Below are 27,652 nucleotides of genomic sequence, written 5' to 3' on the forward strand. Positions count from 1 at the left end.
GACCACTGTCTGACGTTGGTAGCAATAAAAGAACTTCTTCTCTTGGATGCCTTATCATAACTCCTGTTCTGACGCTGCTGTGCGTCAGCCAGATGACCATTGGCAAGCTTCTGATATTGGTTCAGTTTGTCTCTCATTTTCAGGACATACAAGAGCTCACTGCACTGCTGTTGTGGCATAGGATGCCCTCCCAGGCATCCTTCAAGACATCCATGGGACCCCTCACTGGATGTCCATATAGCAGCTGGAAAGGTGAAAACCCTGTAGAGGCTTGTGGAACCTCTGTGTATGCAAACAGCACGAATGGCAGCCATCGTTCCCAATCTGACCCGGAGTCATTCACAAAGTTCTTCAGCATAGACTTGAGGGTCTTGTTGAAGCGTTCCACTAGGCCATCTGTTTGTGGATGTTAGGGACTGGTCTTTACACCCTGAATTCCCAGCATGCTGTACACTTCTTTTAGCAGGCCTGAGGTGAAGTTGGTGCCTTGGTCTGTGATGATCTCCTTGGGGATTCCCACTCTGGAAAACAGCTGAATGGGGCAGTTGACAATCTGGCGAGCCTTGATCTTCTTCAAGGGGAAGGCTTCAGGGTATCTTGTGGCAAAATCGCAAACCACCAGTATGTACCCGTGGCCTACACTACTCCTTTCTAGTGGGCCTACAATGTCCATTGCAATGCGGGAAAAGGGTGCATCTATGATGGGCATGCTAATGAGGGGAGCTCCATCTCCATTCCTGCCTAGAGCTGTTAATTGACACTATGGACAAGACAACAAGGCAACATTTCATTGTGTCCACGTACTGCTGGGGCCAATAGAAACGAGTAACCATTCTCAAAAATGTTTTAGCCTGTCCCAAGTGTCCTGCCCATGGGATAAGAGTGGCTCAGGTTAAGGATTGTGTGCCTTAAACTCTGTGGAATGACTAACTGATCACAAATCTGGCTATACAACTTGTCTCCCTTGACCACAAATGCTTCCTTTCCTCTACCTATCACCTGGGTTGACACAGGCACACATTTAGCAAAGACCGTGGCAAGTGTGGAGTCCTCTCTCTGTAGCTTAGCAATGTCACTAGGAATCGGTTTAATAATAAAGTTTAATTCTACCGGCTACGCCACCTGTTCAGCAACTTTTGTTCCCCTTACCCTGTCTCTTCTCCTCTCTTGCTTTTCCTTTCTCTACAGTGGCTAGTGTGCTCACCCCCAGGGACTTCCTCGTTTGCAAATGGTAGCTCCTCCCACTCTGCTGAACTAACTTGTTCTTGCTTGGTTTTTGACCTAGTAACAGCTTGCAAATTTTCGCTGGTCCAGCTTGCTCTAGCCTCACACGATTGAGACTATTTAAATCAGCTTACATAGAGAGCGAGAACATCACTAGGATTAAAACCTGTGCGCACAATACGTTTAGTATTAGAGCAAAGAGAAGATTTTGTATCTGTTTTAAAATCTTAACTAAACAAAATGCTTTCAGTGAAGGTTTGATCACACTTCCAGGGCTCCAAGCGGCAATGATTATTATCAGCACAAAATGTCATTCATTGTACAATGGTGCAAACGCTATTTCCAGCTCAGTTCATAATAAAAGGAACAATGGTAATACTTCCTCTACCAGTGCAGTTTTAGACCTTATTGGAACCGATTTAACGAGCGTGAAAACAAATTGAGAAGCCTTTTTACTGACAAAAAACTATAGTAAAAAAATGTTAGCTGTATGTGAATGTAACGTTGCAAGACCCAGTCCTCCTTCCACCAGTCAGACGGGGATTTAGTTTGAATTTTTTGTATCATGGAGGAATAATACAGGCCGAGTAGGCAGAGGCCGAGGGTCCGAGGGAAGACATATCTCTGAAGATTTCTTGTTGGAATTTTAATTAGTGAATTAAATATAAAGACTACATCTTTATTACACTAAACAGACACAAAACAACAAAGAGAGCATTGATAAGTATTTCGATCTGCCATTTTGCATGTCACCCCATCCGAAGTGTCCAGCTTTGCTTAATGTTTGTCATGTTGGTTAATTTCTTTTCACCCCACAAAAATGTGCGGCTCATTGATTTTCACTTCATTGTGTCACAACTTGGTGCCAGAAGCAGGACTCAATCGCTGATGTCAGGCACAAAAAATGTATTTATTTATCAAAATGCAAACCGGGGATCAGGGCAGGTGCAGACAAAACACATTCCTACAACATTCAATGACTCAACCAGGGACAAAAGACACACATGGGCCGGTGGAGGTGATTGGACACAGGTGGAAACAATCAGGGACACGGCAGACAATCACAGGGGGGGGACAGGGCAGAAAGCGAAGCTAAACCCGGGACAGAAGAGGCAGGAACTACAAAATAAAACAGGAAACAAACCCACACCGTGACAGACAGAAATGATTCATTACAGTTTCAAGTATGGATTTTGATCAACCAGATATAGACGTTTGTTTTTTGAAAGGAAATGTTTCTGAAAACCCAGAGTGAGTTTAACAATAGAGCAGATATAATCTCACACCCACAAAACGCTGCCGTCAGGAAATGCTGCTAAAAACAAGCCGCCAACACAGAGCGGCTGTTGGTATAGTTCAGTTATGAGTAATCGTTATTACAGTAACTGTACAAACCATATTGTATCACCTCTTTATCTGCTCAGATGCTGGTGGAATCAATACCTGCATCGTACCATATATGAAATCAGCATGGTTAGAAAATAATTTGAAAGAAAAAGTATAACAACAAATACCCTTCTATTCAAAACCCACAATCAAGATCATTTGCAGAAATTGAGCAACCTTTGAAGTTACTAAACACCTCCAGCTCATGTTACACGGTTTATTTTTTAATCATGTTTCATTTAGACTTCCTTTTTTTTGGTCTTCCTTTTTCTTTTTTAAACCATGCAGAAATAGGAAGTACATTCTCTTTCAGTGAATGGCATCATTGGGTCTAAATGTATATTTTCCAAATAATTTTCAGCTTTGCATTTAGCTACAATTTAAAAAAAAATATTGCACACTGAAATGTTTAACCAACAAGATGAAGATGGTAAGCCTGCTAAACACAAACATTGTAGCGTTGTCATTGTTAGCATGCCAATGTGAGCTTATAGTACAGTTCTGAATCACATAACAGCATGGCTGCATTGATTATTTTAGAGCATGCCAGCCAGTTGCCGACTTGGTGAAAATTGTTGGTTGTTTTGGTTTTTCGCTCTGCAGGTAGAGAGAACTTTGTCTTTACTTAAACGCACATTTCCTCTGATTTGGGTTGCTGGCGCAAACTAAAGACCTCGGAGTACGTGACATCGTCTGTGTGCTTCTCATCCGGTGAAGGTGCAGAGTCTCTTGATCGTTTGAGCTTGACGTCAGAATAAACCACATTCTGTCAATTTTGGTGAGAAAGAGATTAGTTGGAGGCCTGCTCAGTTGTATCATTAGGTCGCTTTGTTGAAACAGTGGCAGCACTACTACATTTAAACTGAATGAAATGCATCCAACATGTGGTTTCAAACCAGCTCACCTCGTCTCTCACAATGAAAGACTGTCTGCCCACATCCACCTGTGCACCACCTGTATCTGAAAGACGAACATGCGTTAAGTCAGGGGAACTAAAACACACACAAGATATAAATGAATTGAGTTGTGCAGAGTTGTTCTCACCTATGGAGACACGCTGCCTGGCCGTAGCATCACATCTGGGTGAAGGAATCAAGAGTCCAGTGATTATGAAATTGCTTTACAGTGCATCCGGAAAGTATTCACAGCGCTTCACTTTTTCCACTTTGTTATGTTACGGCCTTATTCCAAAATGGATTGAATTCATTATTTTCTTCAATATTCTACACAAAACAACCCATAATGACAAAGTGAAAAATGTTCAGTATCTTTTCTTTTTGTATAAAAGTAAATGTTACTTTTCTAAGGCTGCTACATTCTTATGCAAAATAATCACACACATACACACACACACTCACCTTCTGATCTGATAAACAACGGCTGCAATGACCACTAACAGCACAATGACAGCAATCACTATAGCAGACACCGACCCGGAGGATAACGGCATCTGTTCTGAAGAAATATGATGCTCAATTTGAGATCATAATAACAATTCATTTATCACTGATAATTTGTTGAGAGATAAAAAATGTATCCGCTAATAGGGACGGTAGGATTAGAAAATATAAAACAAAATATTGTATTCAAATTTGGTTTCTGGCTTGGAGTAATACTGATTTTAATTCTCTCACCTTGAACATGAAGCTGGGTGGTCCCTTTAAGTGAACCACTAGGAAAGGCTGTAATGCTGCAGGTGTAAGACCCTTCATCTCTCATTTCCACTTTGTGGATTATCAGAGATTCTTCTTTAATCTCTACTCTCCCCTTTAGAAACGAGTCTGAAACATTAACTCCGAATTTGTGATGAGAAACAACAATGTTGATTTTCTTTCCTTCTGGTGGTTGGAGCTCCCACTGAAGCTGATCCTTGGTATCGCTTGGCCCTAGGATGAATTGGCATGGCAGTGTGACATCGTGGCCGAGGTATCCCGTCACTGAAGGCAAGACTTTGACTTTTTGTGCTTGATGAATTGCCAAAACATGTAAAATTAAACACAAACTGAGTTATTTCTTCTTCCACCTTGTTTTAGACGTCCTTTTTTGTGGTTTGGCACATTGTTCAACACATTTTACAAAATGTTGACTGTAACAAAGTAAGTAACATCAGTGTATTTAAAAAAGCTATATTTTTATGAAACCGTCTTAAACAAACATTTTACATTATTTCAAACCAATATTATCTTATTATATATCACCATGACTTTTAAAAGTTTACATTTTGTCTTACCTGATATTAATGAAAAAAAGATCATCTTCAGAACTGCAAGAGGTGCTTTGCTGGAGGTTTTCATTGTTCAAAGCTACAACAAACAATACCCATTAAAGTTTAACACCACAACGCTTTTACCTTAAATCAACATGACAAACTTACTGTTACGAAAGAGGTCAATCCGCTTTGCAGGTGGTTTATTGAAGACTGAAAGAATGACAGCATTGGAACACAGAATAAAAAATCATCGGCAGAGAGGAACCACCTCCAACACGCAGTGTTGTTATCAAAAGAGGAACCTTGTCTGACCCATAATATGTGCTCAGCAAAAATCAAGTCACAATATGACTAAAACACATAAGTGTGCAAAAGCATTTTGTTCGGTTTAACTTTCCATTATAAACTGTCATTTCGCTAAAACATGTAAAGCAGCATGTGTTGCTTTTGCAGGACTCTTCAGAAATCCACCTTTTTTTATAATAATTTAGTATTTGTGATATTGTGATATGAAACACACCGTTAACTGCTAACACACACACACAGGTAATTTTTACACAAAAAAATTGTCACATGTGTACTTCTCTCCTGGCAGGTCCAGGTCCCACCAACTTCTGCAGCTCACCCAGAACGCAGCAGCTCGACTGGTCTTTAACCTTAAATTCTCCCACACTAGTCGGCTCCTCTGCTCTCCTCTCTCATTGTGAGTCGCTTTGGATAAGTGACATGTAATGTAATGTAACTCACTCATTATTATTGATACCCAAGATCATCTTTTATTTGGTTTATTTGGAGAACTGTTGATAGAACATAGTCAACTGGCAAAATTATAATTTTGTGATAAAAATTATATATTTGTATGTATTTGTATTTCGTGATATCATTTCAAAGACTGATTATTAGTGCTGTTCAATGTCAAATATCCTCTTTTTATCTGCGTACTTTGTGTGGATTTCGCCAGATGGGGTCAGTTTGTTTCTCTTTGATTGACAGCTTTAGTTGAGATGCCGGATGACAACAGTATGAGGAAACAAAAGAGCATAAAGCATACGCCTCCTACATCATCTACGTGCTCTCTGGATAAATTAGCCCCAGGTGTTGAAGAGTAATCGGGGCCGGGGATGCAACGCTTTGCCTGTTTCAGTTGGTGGAACTCAGCTTGTTGCCTGCATGTAAATTACTGGTCTTACGGCGCAAAACAGGAATAACAACACGACAGACACAGCTCTGCATTCCCCGGAGCCAAGGCTCACACTGTGTTTCCATGTCAGAGGCTGTGGTGCATTGAGCCTTGTGAATGTGTTGGTAGAGCATCAATAGCTAAAAGTTGCAGCAAATACTCACAGTAATATGATGTCATTAGCCATAGATAACGCTTCACTACTGCAAGACGCATATAAGAGGAAAAGACAAGAAGCAATCAGGCCGACAAATTACCACCCACACAAACTCTAATAATTTAATTTCTTCATTTCTACATTTCTACATTTCTTCAGAACTGTCCCTGTCAGTCAGAATGTTTGACAGCAACAGGAGGGGTTTGCTGCAGTAAACTCTTTAACACGCCGATGCTCAGGGCAAAGATTATAAACTAGGTCAAAATCCAGGATCACATTATTTACAATAGTGAAGAGTTTTGAACCTTTTGTCACCCAGAACAGGAAATCTAAATCTAGATTCCTAAATCTACTGCTTCCTTGTAGGAGAAAAAATAAAAGTCCTGTCTGTGACTCGTGGCTGCCAGAAGGTGGACAATAAGGAGATATCTGCAAGTAGCCTTTATAAAATCCACACTGGAGTGGAGCACTGATAAAAAAACACAAATCCAGGTATTACTCATGTCCTGTCTTATCAAGGTGATTCCAATTAGGATTTCTGGAGATGGGAAATCCTAATTTCTAATAATTCCTAATTTGAAGGAATAAGTGTCTTTTTATTGTTAACTGTAAAGCGCTGTGTCATTTGGAATTAAACTAGTGATAATATCTGACGTACCAGTTACTGTGTGAAAATCAGCTGCTGTTCTTTGTGAGACCAAATGAAAGCGCAGGTGTTTATTTGTACTCTTACATCTGCCAAAGTCTGTTTAATAAAGACTCACATAATAATTGTTTTTCCCATGTGATATTTGTCAATTCATCTCACAGATGACAAGCTGCGACGTCAATATCTATTGAGTCAAATCAACATTTCTTGTGCAGAACATTTTTATTGATTTTGATCAGGGTCCCGATGCGTCGGAGAAGGAACCTGGAGAAAACAAATGTACAATGTAAATAAGTATGACATCTAGAAAGAACTAATAGATAAGACAGATATTCCATCTTTTTTAGATAATCTCACCTGCTAACTCCTGATTATTGCGCTGATGAGAAGCAATAAATACGACCACTGGGGAGCACTGCAGGATGCTTTATGAAGTACAGAAAAAACAAGCAGCATCAGCACTTGGAAGCTTGCTTTAAAATGTAGACGACACGGACAAAACAACCATGACAGTTAACAAACATGCATGTTATTTACAAATGAATGAATGCATCACTTTCTTGACTCTATTTAAAAGGAGACATCTCACCTCTCAGGTTCAGAACTGTGGAGTTTTCCAGCATAGTCACCATATTTCTGGCAGTGCAGGTGTAATTCCCCATGCGTTCTACCTCAAACCGCTCTATGGTGTACACGGAGTTATTCACACGCATGTCGTTGCCGTTGAACATCCAGCTGAAGTTTGCTGGTGGGACGGAGTCTGCTGTGCACTCCAGTGCGACTCTCTGGCCAGGTGCTGCTGCTGATGGTCCAATAATTGATATGTTATGTGGTCCAACTGCACAGAGAGGAGAAAGTATTAAGGTCCCTAACATTAATAAAAGTACTAATATGACACTTTGCAATTGATAACCCCTTTCAAGTAAAGTCCTCCATGTACAATGTTGCACCATTTAAGGTGTTTAAGTAATCAGAGAAATGTAATACAAGTGGTGAAAGTAAGTACGAAGAGTACAAAGTGGTATTATGAGAAAATGTACATCAAGCTAATACTTGAATATTGCGTCGTCTGTGTAACTTAAATATAGGTTTAAAGTCACATTTTTACACTGAATAAACAAGACTACTTGAGTGCTATGCAGTTTTCTTATTGCCATGCATAACTGCTACTAATACTACTAATAACATGCAAACACATTTTAGAGCACATTTTCAAAGTTTTTAACAAATGCCCACAATTGTCTTTTTGAAAATAGTCCTGTTTGTTTTCCCAAGTGATTTGAGTGAGCCGTACTCACAGTTGACAGTGAGATCTCGGGCCACAGTCACGGTGCTGACTGGGTTGCTGACTCGACACTGGTAGGTGCCGTGGTGGGAGCTGTGAACTGGCTGCAGGAACACCGTCTTGTTGTCCACGGAGAAGGTGACCCTCCCACTCGGACGGAGCGGCCGCTTGTCCTTCATCCACTCAATGGTGCTGATGGAGCCAAGGGCCTCGCAGCTGAGGTTGGCCGAGCTTTTGTCTTCTATCAAGATGGCTGCAGGGCTGCTGGTGATGGTCGCTTCAGTTATCAGCGCTGACCGAACACAAAGTCAACATAGTGAATGAAAGGATGAATGTGGGAATCAATCGCTTTGATTTTTTGTCTTGAGAAGAAACCTTTTTCGCTCCACACATTACATGTGGGCATGACAACTATACTATTACCTCTAAATCCATGAGAAAGGGGTGAAAAAAGTGGAGGATTACATTCAAGCGCTTTTTAATTTTTTTAAAATGTAATACAATCAGCTTGGAAAAGGCTGCATTCTTTGCAAGACTGCTGTAATAGGTTAAATAAAATGTTCCACCACATTCTTCACCAAAGGTCTCGCTGTATTAAGCAATATGGATTAAAACTAATATTTCTGAATCAAAATTTTAATAATGTGATATCCTTTTGAGTGTGTTAAAAACGCCTCACAGGTGCTTTTACCATCAGAACATTGAACCCACCATACACATTCAGTGTGGTCTTCCCCTGTTTGGGCAGCCCCGCGTCCGGTATGATGGTTACGGTGTACTCCCCGGTGTCCGCCAGCACCAGGTTCCTGAGCTCCAGGGCGCCCGTGGCGCGGTCCAACGAGATCCGGTTGGCATATTTGGGATCAGTGATGTTGGTGCTGGTGGAGGTGATGATGTTGTCCTCTTTGAAGCTCCAGCGGACTGAGAGAAACAGACTCTGGGGAGGTTTGAGCGTAGTGGAGAACGTCACCGCGCCCGCCACAGCTCCGCTCAGAGGCCCCGGGGGTAGGACATCCTCGCCCGCACACCAACCTGATCACAGACAATAGAAAATTAGCATTTTGTTATAATACAGCACATCAGAAAAGCGTGACACAAAACCACATCATTTTGCTTCAGTTTACCTGATAAAACAAGCGCCAAACAAGCAACCCTCCTGAGCATCTTGAAACCCTCAAAGGACTGATGTGTGTTGTCTCACAGTGCCCTCTGGAATCTAAGGTCACGGGCGCTCCTGCTCTTTTATCCTCACACAGCAACAGCACAGGACCCCCCCCCCCCCCTTTCCCTATGCTCAGTTATGAAAAGCACAAATACTGTTTACGATGTCGCCGTGTAAACACACCGAAACTCCTGAGGGTCTGAGTTCAGTCAGAAGATGCCGATGAGCTCATTCGACTACGCATCGGCAGGCCGAGGCGTGTTGGTGGAGACCCGCTGTGTGTTTTACGAGCTCGCCGGTGAGTGCTTTTGGGTCTCTTAGAGGATGGAGTGTCAGTGAGGCGTAGCATTCCTCCAGCAGGAGGATCAAAGACATCCAGGAGACACTTAACCTCCCTCAGGCAGCTTCACCAACAACAACCAAGGTCTGCTGCTAGACTGCTTTTTTAAAATGTAGATATGTTATACTGTGCCTCTAAATCTTTGTGCGTTTCTTATTTCGGTATTTTCTTTTATTATAAAAGTCTGATTAGTAACAATTCCAACACTGATTCCAAACATCGAAACAATGACACATTCAAACTGTGTCACATGTGTCCATAACTCCTGACATTTAAATGTGCACAACGGGAAGTGAAAAGTCAAAAACGTCACTGTGGCTTCTCAATAGCTGAAAGTAAATATAATAATAAATATAATGTTGCTCAACCACTGCTGTCACACTGAGGGAAATGGAGGCAATTTGGCTAAGTTGGTGCTAATTTGGTTGTGTTCCTAAAGTCAAACCAGAATCAAGCTTAACTGTTCCTTGAACTCATGAACTCCAAAACTGGAAAGTTCACAACTCTAAACACCAAGTTCACTATTGAGTGCTCCAATCCAGAAACCAGCTTTATGTGAAACAAAATGCATTCTTAACATAGGTGGTGACGCTACATCTGTGCGTTTTTATGAGCTCTAAATGGATCCATTGGCCATTCCAAGTCTGTAAAGTTTACTGTCATGTAAACGACGACCACATTTCAACAGACAGACGCAGTTTGCATTCAAATCCTTCCCTTTTGTTCAATACCATAAACACTTCAAGAGAGTGCTGTTTTTGAAAACATTGAGATTGTTAGGGTTGCTGAGGACTGGATCCAAAAGCAGAACCGGAGACAAAGTTTTGAGGTCAAAAAAGAAATTATTTATTTCTCGAGAGGCTCGTGAGGAGAGGGCCGTGAGTGGGCGGCCGTGCAGGATACTGCGCCACGGCTGCGTAAGCGTGCTGCGCTGCGCTGCGCTGCGCTGCGCTGCGCTGCGCTGTGCTGTCGAGTCGAGTCGAGTCGAGTCGATGAGAGATAATGATCCGACAAGGAGGCCTGTGAGACAGCAGGCTATAACTCCCGATGGTGATTGGTGATTGGCCACAGGCGAGGGTAGTGAGAGAGCGCCCGTCCCGCCCAGCCTGAGAACACAGGAGCGCCAGCCAGCACCCAGGATCAAAATATACAAAATGAGTGGAGGCCAAGAAATCATAATCATCACAGAGGTTCCTTAACAGCGTGCATTTTTTTACAAACACCAGTTACCAGGAATGTAGTTTATGAAAAGCACTTTGACGTAGGACAGACATTATACTCATTAGGCCTTAGATATTAAATTCTGCTGTAGCTCTGCTTCTGAGTTAATAGAGTGCCGCGTTGTATTGTAAAGGTATCATTTTTGGTGTCAGAGCCATGACATGATAAAGGACTTCTAAGTCAATCACTCAATTTGTTTTTGAGGGTTGTTTTTTTTTGTTTTGCAATTAGTAATGCATGTTTTTTTGTATGATTATATAGACACCATATTTGAATCTGATCATTTTTAGAAAATCTTTATACAAAAATTATATATTAAAGAGACAGTTTTTCAAAAGCAGTAAAACACCAAACTGAGCCTCATTGGCTGCCAAACGTGTGACCTTCGTCTGTCCTTGTCCTGGTCTCGCCCAACTTTTAGATTAATGATTTGTGTTTGTACTAGTAATAATATAATGATAGTCAAAGATACAATACAGCTATGGCTCCATAAATACCTTTGCTTTGGACCTGAGGGCCTCGTTACACACTCAAGATATTTTAATACTTGATAGAGCAATTAAAAAAGTCAAGATTAAATTGAGTACAGTTCAGAATAAGTATGGTTTATGTTCAACTTAATTTACATCGGACTGTTCAACATATCAATATATATATATATATAAGCTCATATAGCGTATTGTGACTCTAGAGAGCAGTACATGGTTGCGTCTGCAGAGATCTTCTACAGAAGTGATTGAAGGACCTGACTCATTCCAGAGAAAATCAACACATGAAATGTGCCGCTTGTCTTAATGTTTTTGTGGATCTATGAAAATGTTTTTCTGTTGTATTCAGAGGCAGTGATACAGAAGGCACTGAGGATCTACACAAAGTGTTTATTGAATACACACCAAAATACAAAACACTTGACATATCAATTGACACATTCTTTGACACTTTATCTCAATTGTGATTGTTATGCAAAGTATTTATTTATTATTATTTAATGTTTTAATAATTATATATTTGTTATTTAAATCATTTTCCTGAGCATTTCGGGACAGAGTATATCACATGTGTGGAAAGCCCTCTGAGGCAAATTTGTGATTTGGGTTATACAAAATAAAATGGATTCAATTGAGTAATCACGGCAAAAACTGACACTAGCACCCTGTGAGGGCTACAAGCCCGCCAAAGTATCGCAGACAAGTTGAATGCATAAGTGTGTGAATCTATGTGTGGGCGGATCAGTAAGTATTTATTATTCATAATCAGAAATTCGATCAATTGAAGCAGTGAAACGAACAACATCCAGAAGTTTATTAAGCAACAAATAAACTGTTTATTTTACGAGCTTTACGAACAGCACGAAATGCAGCGGATTTCCGGATGTTGTCTGCATCGCAACACTGTACAAACATATGAGAGACAGTGTGTGCAAAAGTATGAGAGACAGTATGAGTCAGACTGTGTGACAGACAGTATACGACAGTGTGAGAGACAGTCTGTGGCACAGTGTGTGAGACAGTGTGAGAGACAGTATGAGACAGTGTGAGAGACTGTGGGACAGTGACAGTGGGTGTGGTGTGGTGTTCACCACATTGGGCTTGAGTAGGTCTTCTTCTAAATAAGTGATCCCTTGTCGGCAGCATCGATGGCGCTCGTACGGGACGTCATTGTGATGTCATAACGGATCTTTGTGATCTCTGATGTCCTGCTATGGTGATTTTGCCAAATTTCTTCGTGGAACCGAAAAGCCTGATCTATGTAATCATATCCTGAAAATTATCCGGCTAACTCAGTTAGCTCGGTGCGAGGAACGGGGCCCTGATGTACTTCTTAGCAACAAAGCTCTGGTAAAGCCTCACTACGTTAATAGACAGTGGAAATTGGAATGGCTTTTGACAGTAAATGCAGCAGAAATACCAATAAAAAATCTTTACAAACACATTAACTGTTGAGATTAATAAGGTAACAATTATGTTGTGATAAATTTGTCGTCTTGTTGTGGAGCTCTTTGTCTTTCAAGTAGCCTGCAGGACAATAAGTGAAGAGGGAAATGTTACTCGTGGTGTTTTGGCTCTGATCAACTGTACAGTATGTTAAAAGTGTTTCATGCTGTCATTTCTTTATATAAGCCGTGTTCAATTATTTCCATAACAACCTCTCTGTGCATTTTCCTATAAAATCAAATCATCTATTTTCTACCACATACGATTAATACATTTAAAAACTCACCTTTTTAAGGGTTAGACAATGTTTTTTCTTCAGTTTTCATATATGTTGAATGTGTTTTCGTCTGCAGATACTTCTAGTTCTAGGCAAAAAACAAAAAGGTTTATCTGATTATTTATATGCACATATGCATATGTATGTGTATACAGAATATTTATGGTATGCTATGAATATATTAGGACTGCCAATAGATTCAAACAAATAACTTATTAATCAGACATTTTGAAATTCAATAATTGCGATAAAAGTTTTTCTTCTAAAGACTAAATCTTACAAGTAACAGGTGATCACTTTAGAAAGTGTGTGTTTTAGACACAGATACAGTATTTAATTGTTAATTTAAACACAAAACTACACCCATTGGATCATCTCCAAGGCAGTATTCCACCAGGTGGATCTTCCTGCTGTTCTCGTGCACTTTGCTCTCAACTCTCCATTATTTGATGACTGTGTTTGAAGTGCCAACAATCTCCCAACATTTAGCCAGGACGTTTCCAAAACACGGTCTTTTAGGGACACAGTGTTGGTCCTCTGCAGACCGTGTGCTGTGCAGGATGAGTTAAAACAGAGAAATACAAACCTTTACTTTCCAGACGGGGCGTAGCGTTCTTGTTGATTCTAAATATTAGAAATAAAGCATTGTTAAAATGTGGCCGTACCTTAAGATTCAACTCAAAATGCTAGCTGTAATCTGTATTGTGTTCCGGAGGACTTTAAGACTTTAATGCAAGATTGTTTACTTATTTAAATTGATAAAACTCATAAACAACAATCTCAAGTATTTAACTTCTTGAAGTAGTTATGCATTTTATATTAAAAAAAAAAATGAAGTAATCAACATTATATTTATAGATAAAAATACATTTTCATCGACATCCAGTGAAAATGTTAAGAATGGCCTTAATCTAAAACAATAAATCATGATAAAAGGGGAAATTCTTACTTTTTCTTATAAATATAGTAGCCACCACCCGCTCCTGCAGAAGAAGCTACTAAACAAAGGATAACTATTCCAGAAATGGCCCCAACTGCACTTAAGATGATGAGACGAGAAACCCTATGAGTCACTTCAATAATCAAATGCATCAACAAAATCAGCAACATCTCAGTACCTGACAGACCAGGCGCCCCGGTGACAGACAATCCATGGAGCGCTGACGATGTTCTCCCAGTCACATTATTCATCACTTCACAGATGTAGATGCCACTATCAGAAGGTTCAGTGTTGTCTTTAGTGTAAACGGCAGAATTGTGTATCTTTGTCGAGTTCAGCATCCAGGTGTAACTAGCAGGTACGGACTCCGCAGAGCAAGTTAATGTTAACGTCGTTTTCAAATCAATGTCACTTGGACCTTTGATTTGAACATTTTCTGGTCCATCTGAAAAACAGATATTTGTAGTTCTTTAAGTGGCTTTAAACAACATATTTCAATATTCCACAGTCATTTATTTATTCATTAAATGTGTAGCTTGTTACCCACAGTAAACAACCATCTTGTATTCAGCTCCTTCTTGGCTCACAGGGTTGGTGACGTTACACAAATAAACTCCGGTGTCTTTTCTACTGAGACTGTTGAAAGTCAGCACTCTGTTGTTCTCCTGAAGTGACAGGTGGTCATCTGGAGTCAGCTTCACGCCGTCCTTCTTCCACTCTCTGGAGATCATCGAGCCATCAGCGTCACATGACAAGTTGAAAGAGTTCCCCTCAATCGACAGGTTTGTTTCTGATGTGACAGAAGCACCTGATATTCTCTCTGTTGGGAACAAGAAGTATGAACAATATGAGGAACAGGAGCAAAAGTAACTTTTACTGTGAATTGTCTGACAAAAACATTTTAAAGGAACTTGAAAGACGCAGACGTAACAATTTTGTAACACGTCAAGTGTCATTCTGTCCACACAACTGCGGTTCCCCTCCCACCATTTGACCTGCACAGTTGGTGATAAATCTTTTAAATCATGATAAAAGGGGAAATTCTTACTTTTGCTAAACAAAGGATAACTATTCCAGAAATAGCCCCAAATGAAAGACCTGCAGAGCCGTCTTTAAGTGAAAAGAAAAATAAATCAATCAACGAATTAATTTAGAAATATCAGCTATTTGTAAAATCTTAAAAATAATCACAAGAGGGAAAATAGAAATGGCCAAACTAGCGAAATGATCCCTTCAAAGCAAATTGTCAGAATTTTACATCTTCTTTGGGCAGAAAGTAGCTGAGACCCGATTGGTTTAGAGTGCCTGGCCCTCTTCAATCGATTAAAAAGTGTCTTTTTATCAGGATGAGAAAAGTAAAAAGATAACAAGTTGGAAAAGGAAAATTATGATGGTTACCACACGTCAGTAACGTGCTCCTCATATCTGCATGAGGCTGGTGTGGTGATGCTACATGAGCTGCTACCAGCATGTGTGGACAGTAAGAAACACCTTGAGGAACCGACTGCACTTAAGATGATGAGTTTATTCATATTTTAACAACCTCACACATTTGGCGTTGTGAGCCTTTGTTTTTTCTGCTCAATCAACTGATGTCTCTTGAATGGAAAAGCATTTATGTTTGGTTGTTTCTATTAGGAAAGACAGAGAGGATTCAGAGAAGGAGCAGGACAGACGGACAGAGGTGTCCTCCACCAAGTCCCGTAAGAATGTTTAGTTAATGTTTGCCACCACATAACTGTGGCTCAGTGGAGAGCAGGATCGTCCGTCAATCAGAATCAGCAATTCGATCCCCGGCTCTGTTAGTGTTTAGTTTTTAAACAAAAAGCTCCCACCTGAGGAGGGGCCCTCGCTGGCAAATAGGGGATCAACAGTTCCTCTACATATTTTAGGGCCACAACCATACGTGGCCCCAAAATTTTACGTGATCCGTAAAATTTTAGAATCGATTCTAACACAAACAGGGAGCCCTTGAAGAGAATCCAGGGCACAGCTGCTGCGATCAGAACTAGTGGCAGGTGCATGACAAATATTTAATTATAGTCAATGTATGATTTATAGACCTCAAATGTCCTTATCAGAGGGAAACTACTCCCAAAACCTGGAAAGAAAATAACATTTAGAATAACTGTTCTTGGGTTTGAAATTTAGTTTGGCAAAAAGAAAAGCTTACATAAAGTTTACTTGCCTGTTTTGTCTTAGTATTAAATAGCTATGTCATTATGTAATATCATCTTAATATCTGTTTTGGCTGGTAAGAACCTCTAAATTGATCTAATTTAAAATCACTAAACACAATTATTTATTCATCGCCCAACTCTCATGCTTTGTCTCCACCCAAATGCAAAACAACATGTGAAATGTGCTCACCATTAACGTCCAGTTCTGTGACCCCTACCGCTACCTTTCCTCCATCTCGAACAATTAATGTAATGATAACGCTGTACTGTCCACTGTCATTAGAAGTCACGTTCCTGAGTTCCAGAGATCCATTAGATATGAAGATCCTGCCCTCGTACTCCGGATTAGTGTTGTTGGGACCATAGGTATTGTATTCAATTATTATATTATCACCAAATATCCACAACACATGAATTAGTGTTTCTGATGAAGTCAGAGTTGGGTTAAACACCACTGTCTCTCCCACAGCTGCGTTCAGAGGACCATCTGACAGCACACCAGCTCCTTTGGTCAAACCTGGTGGAGACATTCACAGGGATCAAGACCCAAAACCCAAATCGTTAGCAGACTAAACAACTATGACAGCAACAGCAACAGAGGAACCTTGATAATCATAATAATAATAATAGTCACTTGTATCTGTGTATCATGTGGTAAGAGCTCACCTGACATGGCCATCAGGATGATGAAGTGAATCGCCGCTATTTCCATTTCTTCTGCGGAACTATTGACTATGACAAGAGAAAAATCAAGATCACACTCCTTCACTCAGCTTTTCCATTTTTAAAATAAAGGGGGCTGTTATAAATATATGACGGTAGAACAAGGAAGTTATGTGGAATGTTTATTTTTTCCTTCCTTGTAGGCCTGTAAAGTCCATTAACACACTATATCATTAACCACAAGTTATGAAGTTAAATGAAGTGTGTGACTTGTTGTAGGCCTTGTGTAGCTATTCTGTCACACCTGAATGTCAAGTTGGGTTTTTGTCCTGTCTCCATGTTTGTTTTGTGACTTCATTTTGAAAATGAACTCTTGTCTCGTCTCAGGTTCCTGGCCCCTCCTCATGTGTCACCAGTCTGATTGTCTTCCCTGATTCCTGATTGTGTCCACCTGTTCCCACACTTCCCTCATGTGTACTTGTAGTCTGTGTCTCCCCTCGTCCTGTGCCAGTGTGCCATGCCCTTTCGCCTTGCACACCCGCCTCATGAAATAATTAAGCCAAGGTCATAGTTTTGTTTACCCCAAGCCACGTTGTGGACTCCTTAGTTGGCTTTGTGCCGCTTATTGCTCCACACTTCCTTAATTTAGTTTAGAGCCCTTTTTTTGTGATTCATTGTTTGGTTATTTCCTCTGTAAGAGAGATTTTGGTTTTGCATTTGTTTTCTATTCAGCTCTTTGTTTTGCCAGAGCATTTCCCTGTTCATCCCTCTTCGGAGAAGTTTTTGTTCCCAGGGCCTTCCCTGCGTTTTTTGTTGGGAAATAAAAGCTGAACCTCAACTCTGCGTCCACTTTGGTCACACAGACATTCATGGCACTCTGAGATTTAGAACACACACATACGCACACACATACTGCGTGATCCTTTGACCTTCCGCTCGTGTTTCTTTCAAATTTTAGTCAATTATCTAAAAGCGGTTTGATGGACTGCCACAAAATTTGACAGGGATGTCATGAAATATCCTCTTGCTCCACCTGCTGGTCAAACTTTCCCTTATTTTTTGAAAATATATGAAGATCCCCATGATGCATTACAACAAAATAAGCTGAGTCTAAGCTTAGCATATTGTGACTCTAAAGTGAGAGCTCTACGTGGTTGCGTCTGCAGAGATCTTCTACAGAAGTGATCGAAGGACCTGACTCATCCCAGAGAAGATCAACAAGGTGAAATGTGCTGTCTGTCTTAATGTTTTTGTGGATGTACATGTTTTTCTGTGGTATTCAGAGGCAGTGATACAGAAGGCACTGAGGATCTACACAAAGTGTTTATTGAATACAGACCAACATACATCATAGTTTCTGAATATCAATTGACACATTCAATGCTTTATTTCAATTGTCATTGTTATGTGATTTATTTATCTATTATTATTTTAACTATCTTGAATTGAATTGAATAATCAAGGCAAAAACTCACACTGCCCCCTGCCCGACAAAGTATCACAGACAAGTTAAATGTGTAAGTGTGTGTATGGGCGGATCAGTATATGTCTATTACTCATAATCAGAAATTTGATCATTTGAAGCAGTGAAACATTACATGTCATTTAGCTGACGCTTTTATCCAAAGTGACTTACAATAAGTGCATTTCAACCATAAGGATACAAACTAAAAAGAACAAGAAAGTGCAATCTCATTAAATAAGCCTATTTACATCTTGTTATAGATAACAGCCATTAAAAGTACAGATTAAGTGCTAGAATTTGTATTGTGTTTTTAGTCAAGTCATAGTCTGAAGAGGTGTGTCCTGTAAGATGTGAAGGCTCTCTGCGGTCCTGATGTCATCAGAGAGCTCATTCCACTATTCCTGAGCCAGAACAGCAAAGAGTTGTGAGATGTGTAGACTGGACCTATGTGGTTACTTTTAAACTTTGTACAAACTCCCTGATAGACAATGGCTCTGACTCTGACTAGTTGCGGGAAAGGAAATACCGCGCAAAAACTGACCGCCAAACAACGTGTTGTTGCTTAGTAACGACGTTGCGTCAGATGGAGGGCACGGTAGCCCCAAAGATCCAAAGTGCTTCACAACACAGACGGGCTGAATTTCTGAATGAGAGGTTACAACGTTCTGTCACAGCGATGTTGTTACGTATCATCGAGCTTTTGTTAGTGGCTATACGGCGTAGACCTGCGTATCACGTAGACTACACCACTACTGTCAGCCACGTACGAGGAACGGGGCCCTGATGTAGTTCTCAGCAACAAAGCTCTGGTAAAGACTCACTACATTAATGGACAGTGAAAATTGGAATGGCTTTTGACAGTAAATGCAGCAGAAATACCACTTTTTCTGTCTATTAGAGGATTAAGAAATCTTTACTAACACATTAACTGTTGAGATGAATAAGGTAATAATTATGTTGTGTCTGATAAATGTGTCGTCTTGTTGTGGAGCTCTTTGTCTTTCAAGTAGCCTGCTGGACAAAAGGGAAATGTTACTTGTGGTGTTTTGGCTCTGATCAACTGTATGTTCCAAGAGTTCAGTGAGTGTTTCATGCTGTCATTTCCTTATATAAGCTGTGTTAAAATATTTCCATAACAACATTCTAGGTGTATTTTCCTATAAAATCCAATCATCTATTTTTTACCACATCAGATTAATAAATTAAAAAAACTCACCTTTTTAAGCAATAGACGATTGTTGAGTTCAGTTTTCATATATGTTTTTCGTGTTCTCGTACACAGATCCTTCTTGTTCTAGTCATAAAACAAAAAGGTTTGTTACATCTGATTAGGGTAGATGTCAGCAGGGCCGAGATCCTCCTTGTGACAGCGGCAAGCAAAGGCAAGTCTTTGTCAAGCAGGTGTCTCAACTAAAATCCCAAAACTCATTTATACTGCTGACCTGTTGTACAAACAACGTCCGTTCTGGGAGAATTAGGCTCCGCCCACTCAGCTCGCCGGTGTGAAGCGTTAACTGCGTTAGAAAATGTTATCGCATTAATCCCGGCCACATTAATCACATACAATATACACATATATATATAGTTTCATATATATATGCACAGTAAATATTACACAGTATTGATAAGAGAAATACAAACCGTTACTTTCTGGACGGGGCGTAGCTTTCTTGTTGATTCTAAATATTAGAAATAAAGCATTGTTAAAATGTGGCCGTACCTTAAGATGCAACTCAAAATGCCAGCTGTAATCTGTATTGTGTTCCGGAGGAATTTTTAAGACTATAATGCAAGATTGTTTACTTATTTAAATGAATAAAACTGCTAAAAAACAATCAACTAAGTATTTAACTTCTTGAAGTACATTTTAAATTATAAAAAAATGTGAAGGTGACCAAAATTATATTTTTATATATAAAAATATATTATATCGACATCCAGTGAAAATGTTAAGAATGGCCTTAATCTAAAACAATGCATCTTTGCATCTTGTACTTCTCTCATAAGTTTAATTATAAGAGATCATAGTTAGGTCAATGTTAAGTAAGGCTTCAACTTTCCTTCATCTATTTATACTAAAATCATGATAAAAGCTCAAATTCTTACTTTTTCTTATAAATATAGTAGCCTCCACCTGCCCCTGCAGAAGAAGCTGCTAAACAAAGGATAACTATTCCAGAAATGGCCCCAACTGAAAGACCTGCAGAGCCGTCGTTAAGTGAAAAGAAAAATAAATCAGACAACCAATTCCTTTAGAAATATCAGCTATTTGTAAAATCTTAAAAATAATCACAAGAGGGGAAATTGAAATGGTCAAAATAGTGAAATGATCCCTTCAAAGCAAATTGTCAGAGTTCTACATCCTTTTTGGGCAGAAAGCAGCTGAGAACCGATTGGTTTAAAGTGCCTGGCCCTCTTCGATCGATTAAAAAGTGTCTGTTTATCAGGATGACAAAAGTAACAAGTTGGAAAATGAAAATTAAGATCTTGGAGTGAGGGGTGAGGAGAAGGTTACCACACGTCAGTAAAGTGCTCCTCATATTTGCACGAGGCTGGTGTGGTGATGCTACATGAGCTGCTACCAGCATGTGTGGACAGTAAGAAACACCTTGAGGAAGCCGACTGCACTTAAGATGATGAGACGTGAAACCCTATGAGTCACTTCAATAATCAAATGCATCAACAAAATCAGCAACATCTTGGTACCTGACAGACCAGGCGCCCCGGTGACAGACAATCCATGGAGCGCTGACGATGTTCTCCCAGTTACAAAATTTTTCACTTCACAGATGTAGTTGCCGCCATCAGACGGTTCAGTGTTGTCTTTAGTGTAAACGGCAGAATTGTGTATCTCTGTCGAGTTCAGCATCCAGGTGTAACTAGCAGGTACGGACTCCGCAGAGCAAGTTAATGTTAACGTCGTTTTCAAATCAATGTCACTTGGACCTTTGATTTGAACATTTTCTGGTCCATCTGAAAAACAGATATTTGTAGTTCTTTAAGCGGCTTTAAACAACATATTTCAATATTCCACAGTCATTTATTTATTCATTAAATGTGTAGCTTGTTACCCACAGTAAACAACCATCTTGTATTCAGCTTCTTCTTGGCTCACAGGGTTGGTGACGTTACATAAATAAACTCCGGTGTCTTTTCTACTGAGGCTGTTGAAAGTCAGCACTCTGTTGTTCTCCTGAAGTGACAGGTGGTCATCTGGAGTCAGCTTCACGCCGTCCTTCTTCCACTCTCTGGAGATCATCGAGCCATCAGCGTCACATGACAAGTTGAAAGAGTTCCCCTCAATCGACAGGTTTGTTTCTGATATGACAGAAGCACCTGATATTCTCTCTGTTAGGAACAAGAAGTATGAACAATATGAGGAAGGAACAAAAGTAACTTTTACTGTGAATTGTCTGACTAAAACCTTTCAAAGGAACTTGAATGACGCAGACGTAACGACTTTGTAACACGTCATGTGTCATTCTGTCCACACACCTGCGGTGCCCCTCCCACCATTTGACCTGCACAGCTGAAAGGCATTCACCAATCAAGCTCCAGGCTTTATATTCTTCCACTCAGTCCCCGACAGATCGTCAGTTTGCAAACCTGGAACTTATGCAAAGGCTTAGACGCGCTGCTATCGTGCCACCTGTTAATGCTCTTTGTTTGCCTCAGCCTCAGGTCCATACTCTACTCTGGATTCCCCGTAACCTGCATTCTGGACTCAACCTGCTCCACCCTGCCGACCATTCCCCCCGCCTGCTCTCCACAAGGAAACCCCCGTTCTCTATAATAAAGACTGTTGAACCTTTTCTCCCGTTTTCAGCTTTTGGGTCCATGTTACGTGCTTTTGGAACTCTTGGAAGGAACTACTGTTTTGAGCGGAGCTGTGTTAAAGTGACAGTTCTTTTGTTTTGTTTTTACGTATGTATTTGGTCATTTGAACTGGTGAAGGTTAAGTTATTGTTATTCTGTCTGTTATCACGTTGTGTGTACTATTCATTTTTTGTTTCTTCAGTTGTCCCAGGGAAAAGGGGACCGCACAATGGGAGTGTGTAGGTAAGAGACCCTGGGGTTTACATACTACCCGTAGATAAACCTCTGTCTATATACACTAGGTAAGACCTGGGCGGACCACCCCCTGTATTTATCATAGAGAGTTTAGCAGATTGTGTTTAGATAGGTTAGGGGTCTTTTTCATTGGTTAATTTCTTTGCTTTGGCTCCGCTCAGCCCCTTTTCCCCCACTACCGTATTATAGGTGAAATAAACCTCGTTTAAACGGTACTGTGTTTTGTTGGTCCTGCTTGTGCGCCCACACAATTTTTTCACCTCACCCACCTTGCTGCCAGCTCACGTGTAATGGCGTGTTACGGTATCCTCTCTTTAGAGAAGTGCGTAACAGTCCATCACCACAATCAACATGACAACAGACTGTCAGACACAGTTATGACCATTTTATAGTTTAGAAAAATCATTGACTTCTTAGAAAAATAAAGTCAGTTCACACACTGAATAAATGCAAAGCAGCTACTTATTATAGAGATTGACTCTAAATACAGATGAAGCTTGACTAAATGTCATTGTTTCATTGTTTTGACCACAGGTCTCTATAGATGTTGTTATCCATAAACACAACATTAACACGTTGTCGTTGTTGATGTTTATGTAGCAGACATTTAGGTTAGACATGCAGAACATGCAAAGTAACATTTGGAGTTGTGTTTCTGTCCAAGTGAATGTAAAGCTACAAAATGATGCCCTATATTTAACTGTCCATTTCTAATACTGTCCAACTGTTATTTGAAGGGCAGTTACATAAATACACCTTAAAATAATGCTGTACATATTTAATTTGTATGTTTTTGATCCCCGGCTCTGTTGTTGACTACGGTGAGTGAATTTTAGTTACTGATCGGCAGGCGGCCTTGTGTGTGGTTGCTCCTGTCATCAGTGTGTGAACAGGTGAATAATGTCATGTAGCGTTAAAGCGCTTTTTTTCCTAAATGTTTTTTTAAAGCCGTTTTTGTTTTTACGTCTAAAACTCTTATTCTTGTTTCAGACTCTAGAAAACCTGCTGAAGGGACACTATGAGCAATAGCAGATCATTTCACAGAGACGTACCAAAAAACTGTTGCACAATGCAGATGCACGCACACATACAGGTTGGTGAAAAGCCTGACTTAATGGTCGTAAAGGTTTCCTATTCCATTGTTTGCAGTATAGATTGCAAAGCAACCCAATAAAATAAAAAAAATCTCAAATAAGATGGATTGGCCTTTTGCTAAATTCTTTATGTTGAAAAAGAAGTTGTGCCGTCAAGAGCATCTGGCTGCTGTCTAATGGGAGGTGCTTAGCACGGGAGAGCTGCACGAGAAGGGCTGTTTTCTGTCTTCTCGCTTCTATTTCCGTCATCTCCAGAAAACTACATTTCCCAGCTTAAGATGTCATCGGATATCATCACAGGTACATCCTGTTGGTTTTATATCCATCAAACAAAACTTCCATTGAAACTTACTCAGTACAGAGACGGCTGCAGGCTGAGATTGTATTGATCTCAGAGTTTTGTCGTTCAAGGCTTGACAGCAGTAGTTCCCACTCTGGTTCTCCTGAAAATTCACCAGACTGAGCTCTGGTTCAGTAGCAGTTAGCATGGTCCCATTTAGAAACCACATAAATTGGGCAGCAGGTCTGGACTCAGATGAGCACGTCAGCCTGATTTCTGATCCTTCATCATAGTGCTCAAGTGACGGAGATATTGTCAAATTAATATTTTCTGGACAAACGGCATGTAGGGTAAACAAAAGCAAAAAGTGAGAATGCAAAACTGCATTTTCATGTGTCAAGTCAACAAAATAATAAAAAGTCTATAAATATAACAGAACAAGTCTGTGTCAAACAATTTCTAAATGAAACAGTCTGTATCATTTTGTTGACTTTGTGATGTAGATTAATTCATTTCATGAGCCTGAAAAATGTGTTTCTAATACTTTGGACAATACAATGTAGACAGAAGTCAGAGGAAAGACCTTTCCTCACTAGATCTAAACTTTTCTATCTGGGTTTGCATCCAGATGTTGCCGGATGAAGAAGTGAGCGTGCAGGTCAGTAACTCACAGCTGATGGAGAGGCTTATTGGATCACTCGTGGCTTCACTGACAAGGTTGAACACACGACACCTGAATGTTCCCTGGTCGTAGCGCGTCACATTAATTGTGACATTTGCGCCTTCGTCACTGAGCTGAACTCTGTCTCCGGCTGTAAGCTGAGAGCTGCCGTTGAGCCAGAAGAAAGACAGAGAGGCTCCATAGGAGGAGCAGGAGAGACGGACAGAGGTGTCCTCCTGCAAGTCCCTGCTGCTGGCTGTTGCCGTGACATCAGAAACTGGAACTATGGATGACAATAGAATGTTTTGATGTTTGCCACCACATAACTGTGGCTCAGTGGAGAGCAGGTCATCGTTTATTTAGAGAATCGGCGATTCGATCCCCGGCTCTGTTAGTGACTACAGTGAGTGAATGTTAGTAACTGATGGGCAGGCGGCCTTGTGTGTGGTTGCTCCTGTCATCAGTGTGTGAACGGGTGAATGATGTCATGTAGCGTTAAAGCGCTTCGAGTGGTCGGAAGATTTTGAATTGGATCGATGTCAAGTGAAAAGCACACTAAGCAAAGCTGTTGTGTAGCAATGTATTTGAGTATACAGGTGTATTTAAAACAGAGGTCCCTAAATGGCGGACCGCGTCCCAGAAGCCATTCCATCCGGATACGGACCAAAAGATAAAAAAAGACAGTTGTGCAATTGCATTCAAGTTAAACCGTCCCACAGAGCTCTTAACTTTTCAAAATAGCTTGGAGTGACATTTTGTCGGAACCTCTAACTGGACCTCTTTTGAGTTGAAGACCCCTGATTTAAAAGATGTTCCACAGTGTAACCACGTTTTTTCAGAATGTTGATTTCATCAGTGTTTAAAGTTTATCTCAGATTCAATTCTAACACAAACAGGGAGCCATTGGAGACAATCCAGGACTGGGTGATGTTGTCTATTAAAACCAGTGGTTAACACAGCTGCTGCGATTTGATCTAGTGGCAGGTGATTTGTGTGCCAAGACAAATATTTAAATTACACTTTGGTATTGCCCTTAAATTACCCTAAACATCATTACCAATCCCCAAAAAATATTTACAATAACAGTTTACTCTTGCTTTTGGAAACATTAGTTTGACAAAAAAGAAAAGCTTTCTTAAAGTTGATTTGCTTGTTTTGTCTCAATATCAGTTATTATGTTATTATGTCATCATTATCATTTTAACATCTGTTTGAATTAATCTAATTTGAAATCACCCAACACAATTATTCATTTATCACCCAACTCTCATGCATCTCCACCCAAATAAAAAACAACAAATGAAATGTCCTCACCATGTACGCCCAGTTCTGTGTTCCCATCCTGTATTTGTCCTGCACCTGTAATGATGATAACGCTGTACTGTCCACTGTCGTTAGAAGTCACGTTCCTGAGCTCCAGAGATCCAGTAGATATGAAGAGAGTGATCCTGCCCTCGTACTCCGGATGAGGGATGTTGGCACTAGTGGTATTGTAATCAAGTATTACCTTCTCACCAAATCTCCACCTCACTGTTAGAAATGGTATTTCTGGTGGAGTCAGAGTTGTGCTGAACATCACTGTCTCTCCCACAGCTGCGTTCAGAGGACCTGGAAGCACACCAGCTCCTTTGGTCAAACCTGGTGGAGACATTTACAGGGACTAAAAAACTACCCAAAACACAAATCGTTAGCAGACTAAACAACTATTCTCCCTCAGAAGGTTTTACACAGTACACCTCTGCCTATGGGAAGCATCTTTTCATAGCTCAGTTTTGGCTATGGAAGTATTTTTTAAAATGTTGTCTTCGCTACGAACAGAAATAGATACTTACTCAATAGTTAAAGTGATCATCAAAGTGATGAAAGGCTGCAGTAGTTGTTAACAAAGCTGTCAATAAAGAGCTGCACAGAAACTCCTCTTTGAGCCTTTGTTGGTAAAATGTGTCTTACCACATAGAGCAACAGAGGAACCTTGATAATCATAATAATAATAGTCACTTGTATCTGCTGTATCATAAGAGCTCACCTGACATGGCCATCAGGATGATCACCGCTATTTCCATTTCTTCTGTCGTTTTATTACTATGAGTAAGAGAAAAAGCAGGATCACACTCCTTCACTTAGCGTTTCCATTTTCAAAGAGGGCTGATTTAATTATATGAAGGTAGAACAAGGAAGTTATGTGCAGGAAGTGAAGTCATGTTACATCCTCATAAGGTCCACTTGTCTGCACTCTAGTTGATCATTAACTCACTGTATCATCAACCACTGGTGACAAAGTCGAATGCAGTGTGTGGTATAAATGGTAAAATATGACGCCATAATGTTTTATTACATTTAATTTTTGAGAAAGTTCCACGACACCAGCTTTGATTCACAAGAAACTGATTCCTGATTGTATAAGAGAAGATCTTCCACCACAGTGGCTTGTTGTATGACTGTTGTAGCTGTTCTTTGCCATAATATTCTGTAGTCTCTGTATCAATGTTAGTCTGTTGTTTGGCAGGTTTGTCGTCCACTTTGGTCATACAGACATTCATGGCACTCGGAGATTAAAAACACACACATACGCACACACATACCGTGTGATCCTCTGACCTTCTGCTTGTGCTTCTTTAAAATTTTAGTCAAACATCTCATTAAATATCCAATTGCCCCACCTGCTGGTCAAATCTTATTTTTTGAAAATATATCTAGATCCATGATGCATTACAACAAAATGGGGCTGAAATGTATGTTTATTTTTTATTCATTATTATGAGTTTCTTTATTTTGTTACCCCTCTTCTATCTTTAAAAAAAGACTCAACAAACTCAATCGTATCAATTCACAAGTAAAAATTTTAAAAAAGTGCAGACAAAAAAAACAAAAAAAAGTTCATAAAAGCTGAATCGAAACTAGTGTTTTGTCTGTTCACGATATCATACAATGACTCAAACATTCATGTATGTATTTTCCATTCAATTCAATTCATGATTTTATTATTATTTTGTAGCCCAAAATCACAAATTACAAATTTGCGACATTCCCTGTCCCGAAACCTCACGACAGCAAAGAAAAAATTCTCCAACAGATAAAATGCCCTTCGATGTGAGATAAAAAGGAAAATCTTAGGGAGGATCTCTCTCCCGGGATGGACAGAATGCAATAAATGTTGTGTAAAAATATGTACAATTCATTAAATTCCTACAGCAGAAATGATTCAAATGTTGCGAGTAGTAACCCAGGTGTACGTTAGGACCTTTGCATGCATGGACAACCGCCATCAGACACA

At 40.1% G+C, this 27,652-nt stretch overlaps 3 protein-coding genes across 8 annotated transcripts; all 3 read right to left on the reverse strand.

Annotated features, from left to right (window-relative positions):
- Window positions 1-2,116: 2,116 nt before the first annotated feature.
- LOC120815551 (nectin-2) lies at window positions 2,117-6,198 on the reverse strand. 2 transcript variants are annotated; one of them, XM_078095024.1, is made up of 7 exons: window positions 4,985-6,198; window positions 4,841-4,913; window positions 4,245-4,574; window positions 3,969-4,065; window positions 3,655-3,689; window positions 3,515-3,570; window positions 2,117-3,376 (listed from the first exon to the last, which is right to left on the reverse strand). In XM_078095024.1, exons 2-7 carry the CDS (start codon window positions 4,902-4,904, stop codon window positions 3,236-3,238), a joined length of 723 nt encoding a protein of 240 aa, XP_077951150.1. In that variant the 5' UTR covers window positions 4,905-4,913; window positions 4,985-6,198; the 3' UTR covers window positions 2,117-3,235. The 2 variants fall into 2 exon arrangements, with proteins under 2 accessions (XP_077951150.1, XP_077951151.1); XM_078095025.1 differs by lacking the exons at window positions 4,841-4,913; window positions 4,985-6,198 and having other exon boundaries at window positions 3,969-4,060; window positions 4,245-4,461.
- Window positions 6,199-6,858: 660 nt separating this feature from the next.
- On the reverse strand, window positions 6,859-17,079 carry LOC120810415 (cell adhesion molecule CEACAM5-like). The gene is made up of 12 exons (XM_078094150.1): window positions 16,811-17,079; window positions 16,335-16,661; window positions 14,512-14,784; window positions 14,143-14,409; window positions 13,974-14,058; window positions 13,611-13,648; window positions 13,074-13,112; window positions 8,802-9,122; window positions 8,104-8,382; window positions 7,395-7,643; window positions 7,163-7,230; window positions 6,859-7,069 (listed from the first exon to the last, which is right to left on the reverse strand). Exons 1-11 carry the CDS (start codon window positions 16,854-16,856, stop codon window positions 7,166-7,168), a joined length of 1,989 nt encoding a protein of 662 aa, XP_077950276.1. The 5' UTR covers window positions 16,857-17,079; the 3' UTR covers window positions 6,859-7,069; window positions 7,163-7,165.
- A 1,032-nt stretch (window positions 17,080-18,111) lies between these two features.
- LOC120815547 (cell adhesion molecule CEACAM2-like) lies at window positions 18,112-26,563 on the reverse strand. Of its 5 annotated transcripts, none has more exons than XM_078095023.1 (10): window positions 26,405-26,563; window positions 25,693-26,016; window positions 21,348-21,620; window positions 20,979-21,245; window positions 20,379-20,472; window positions 19,920-19,951; window positions 19,715-19,786; window positions 19,489-19,566; window positions 19,227-19,283; window positions 18,112-18,948 (listed from the first exon to the last, which is right to left on the reverse strand). In XM_078095023.1, the coding sequence occupies exons 1-8, from the start codon at window positions 26,439-26,441 to the stop codon at window positions 19,517-19,519; spliced, it is 1,149 nt and encodes a 382-aa protein (XP_077951149.1). In that variant the 5' UTR covers window positions 26,442-26,563; the 3' UTR covers window positions 18,112-18,948; window positions 19,227-19,283; window positions 19,489-19,516. The 5 variants fall into 5 exon arrangements, with proteins under 5 accessions (XP_077951149.1, XP_077951145.1, XP_077951147.1 ...); XM_078095019.1 differs by having other exon boundaries at window positions 19,914-19,951; window positions 26,405-26,560; XM_078095021.1 differs by lacking the exon at window positions 19,227-19,283 and having other exon boundaries at window positions 18,112-18,673; window positions 19,914-19,951; window positions 26,405-26,560.
- Between the last annotated feature and the right edge of the window lie 1,089 nt (window positions 26,564-27,652).

This window comes from Gasterosteus aculeatus, chromosome 20 (genome assembly GCF_964276395.1).
Source record: "Gasterosteus aculeatus chromosome 20, fGasAcu3.hap1.1, whole genome shotgun sequence".
NCBI classification, from domain to species: domain Eukaryota; kingdom Metazoa; phylum Chordata; class Actinopteri; order Perciformes; family Gasterosteidae; genus Gasterosteus; species Gasterosteus aculeatus.

Excerpts from the sequence above, each read along its gene's own strand:
- LOC120815551 (XM_078095024.1), bottom strand. The coding sequence starts at position 4,904 with ATGAAAACCTCCAGCAAAGCACCTCTTGCAGTTCTGAAGATGATCTTT. Across the intron at positions 4,575-4,840 it reads CTTTTTTTCATTAATATCAG|CACAAAAAGTCAAAGTCTTG; the intron begins GTAAGACAAAAT and ends CAATTCATCAAG. Across the intron at positions 3,571-3,654 it reads CAGGCAGCGTGTCTCCATAG|ATACAGGTGGTGCACAGGTG; the intron begins GTGAGAACAACT and ends TTCGTCTTTCAG.
- LOC120810415 (XM_078094150.1), bottom strand. The coding sequence starts at position 16,856 with ATGGAAATAGCGGCGATTCACTTCATCATCCTGATGGCCATGTCAG. Across the intron at positions 14,059-14,142 it reads CGGGGCGCCTGGTCTGTCAG|TTGGGGCCATTTCTGGAATA; the intron begins GTACTGAGATGT and ends TCTTAAGTGCAG. Across the intron at positions 7,644-8,103 it reads CCGAGATCTCACTGTCAACT|TTGGACCACATAACATATCA; the intron begins GTGAGTACGGCT and ends CTCTCTGTGCAG.
- LOC120815547 (XM_078095021.1), bottom strand. The coding sequence starts at position 26,441 with ATGGAAATAGCGGTGATCATCCTGATGGCCATGTCAG. Across the intron at positions 26,017-26,404 it reads CATCCTGATGGCCATGTCAG|GTTTGACCAAAGGAGCTGGT; the intron begins GTGAGCTCTTAT and ends TGTCTCCACCAG. Across the intron at positions 20,473-20,978 it reads CGGGGCGCCTGGTCTGTCAG|GTCTTTCAGTTGGGGCCATT; the intron begins GTACCAAGATGT and ends ACGGCTCTGCAG.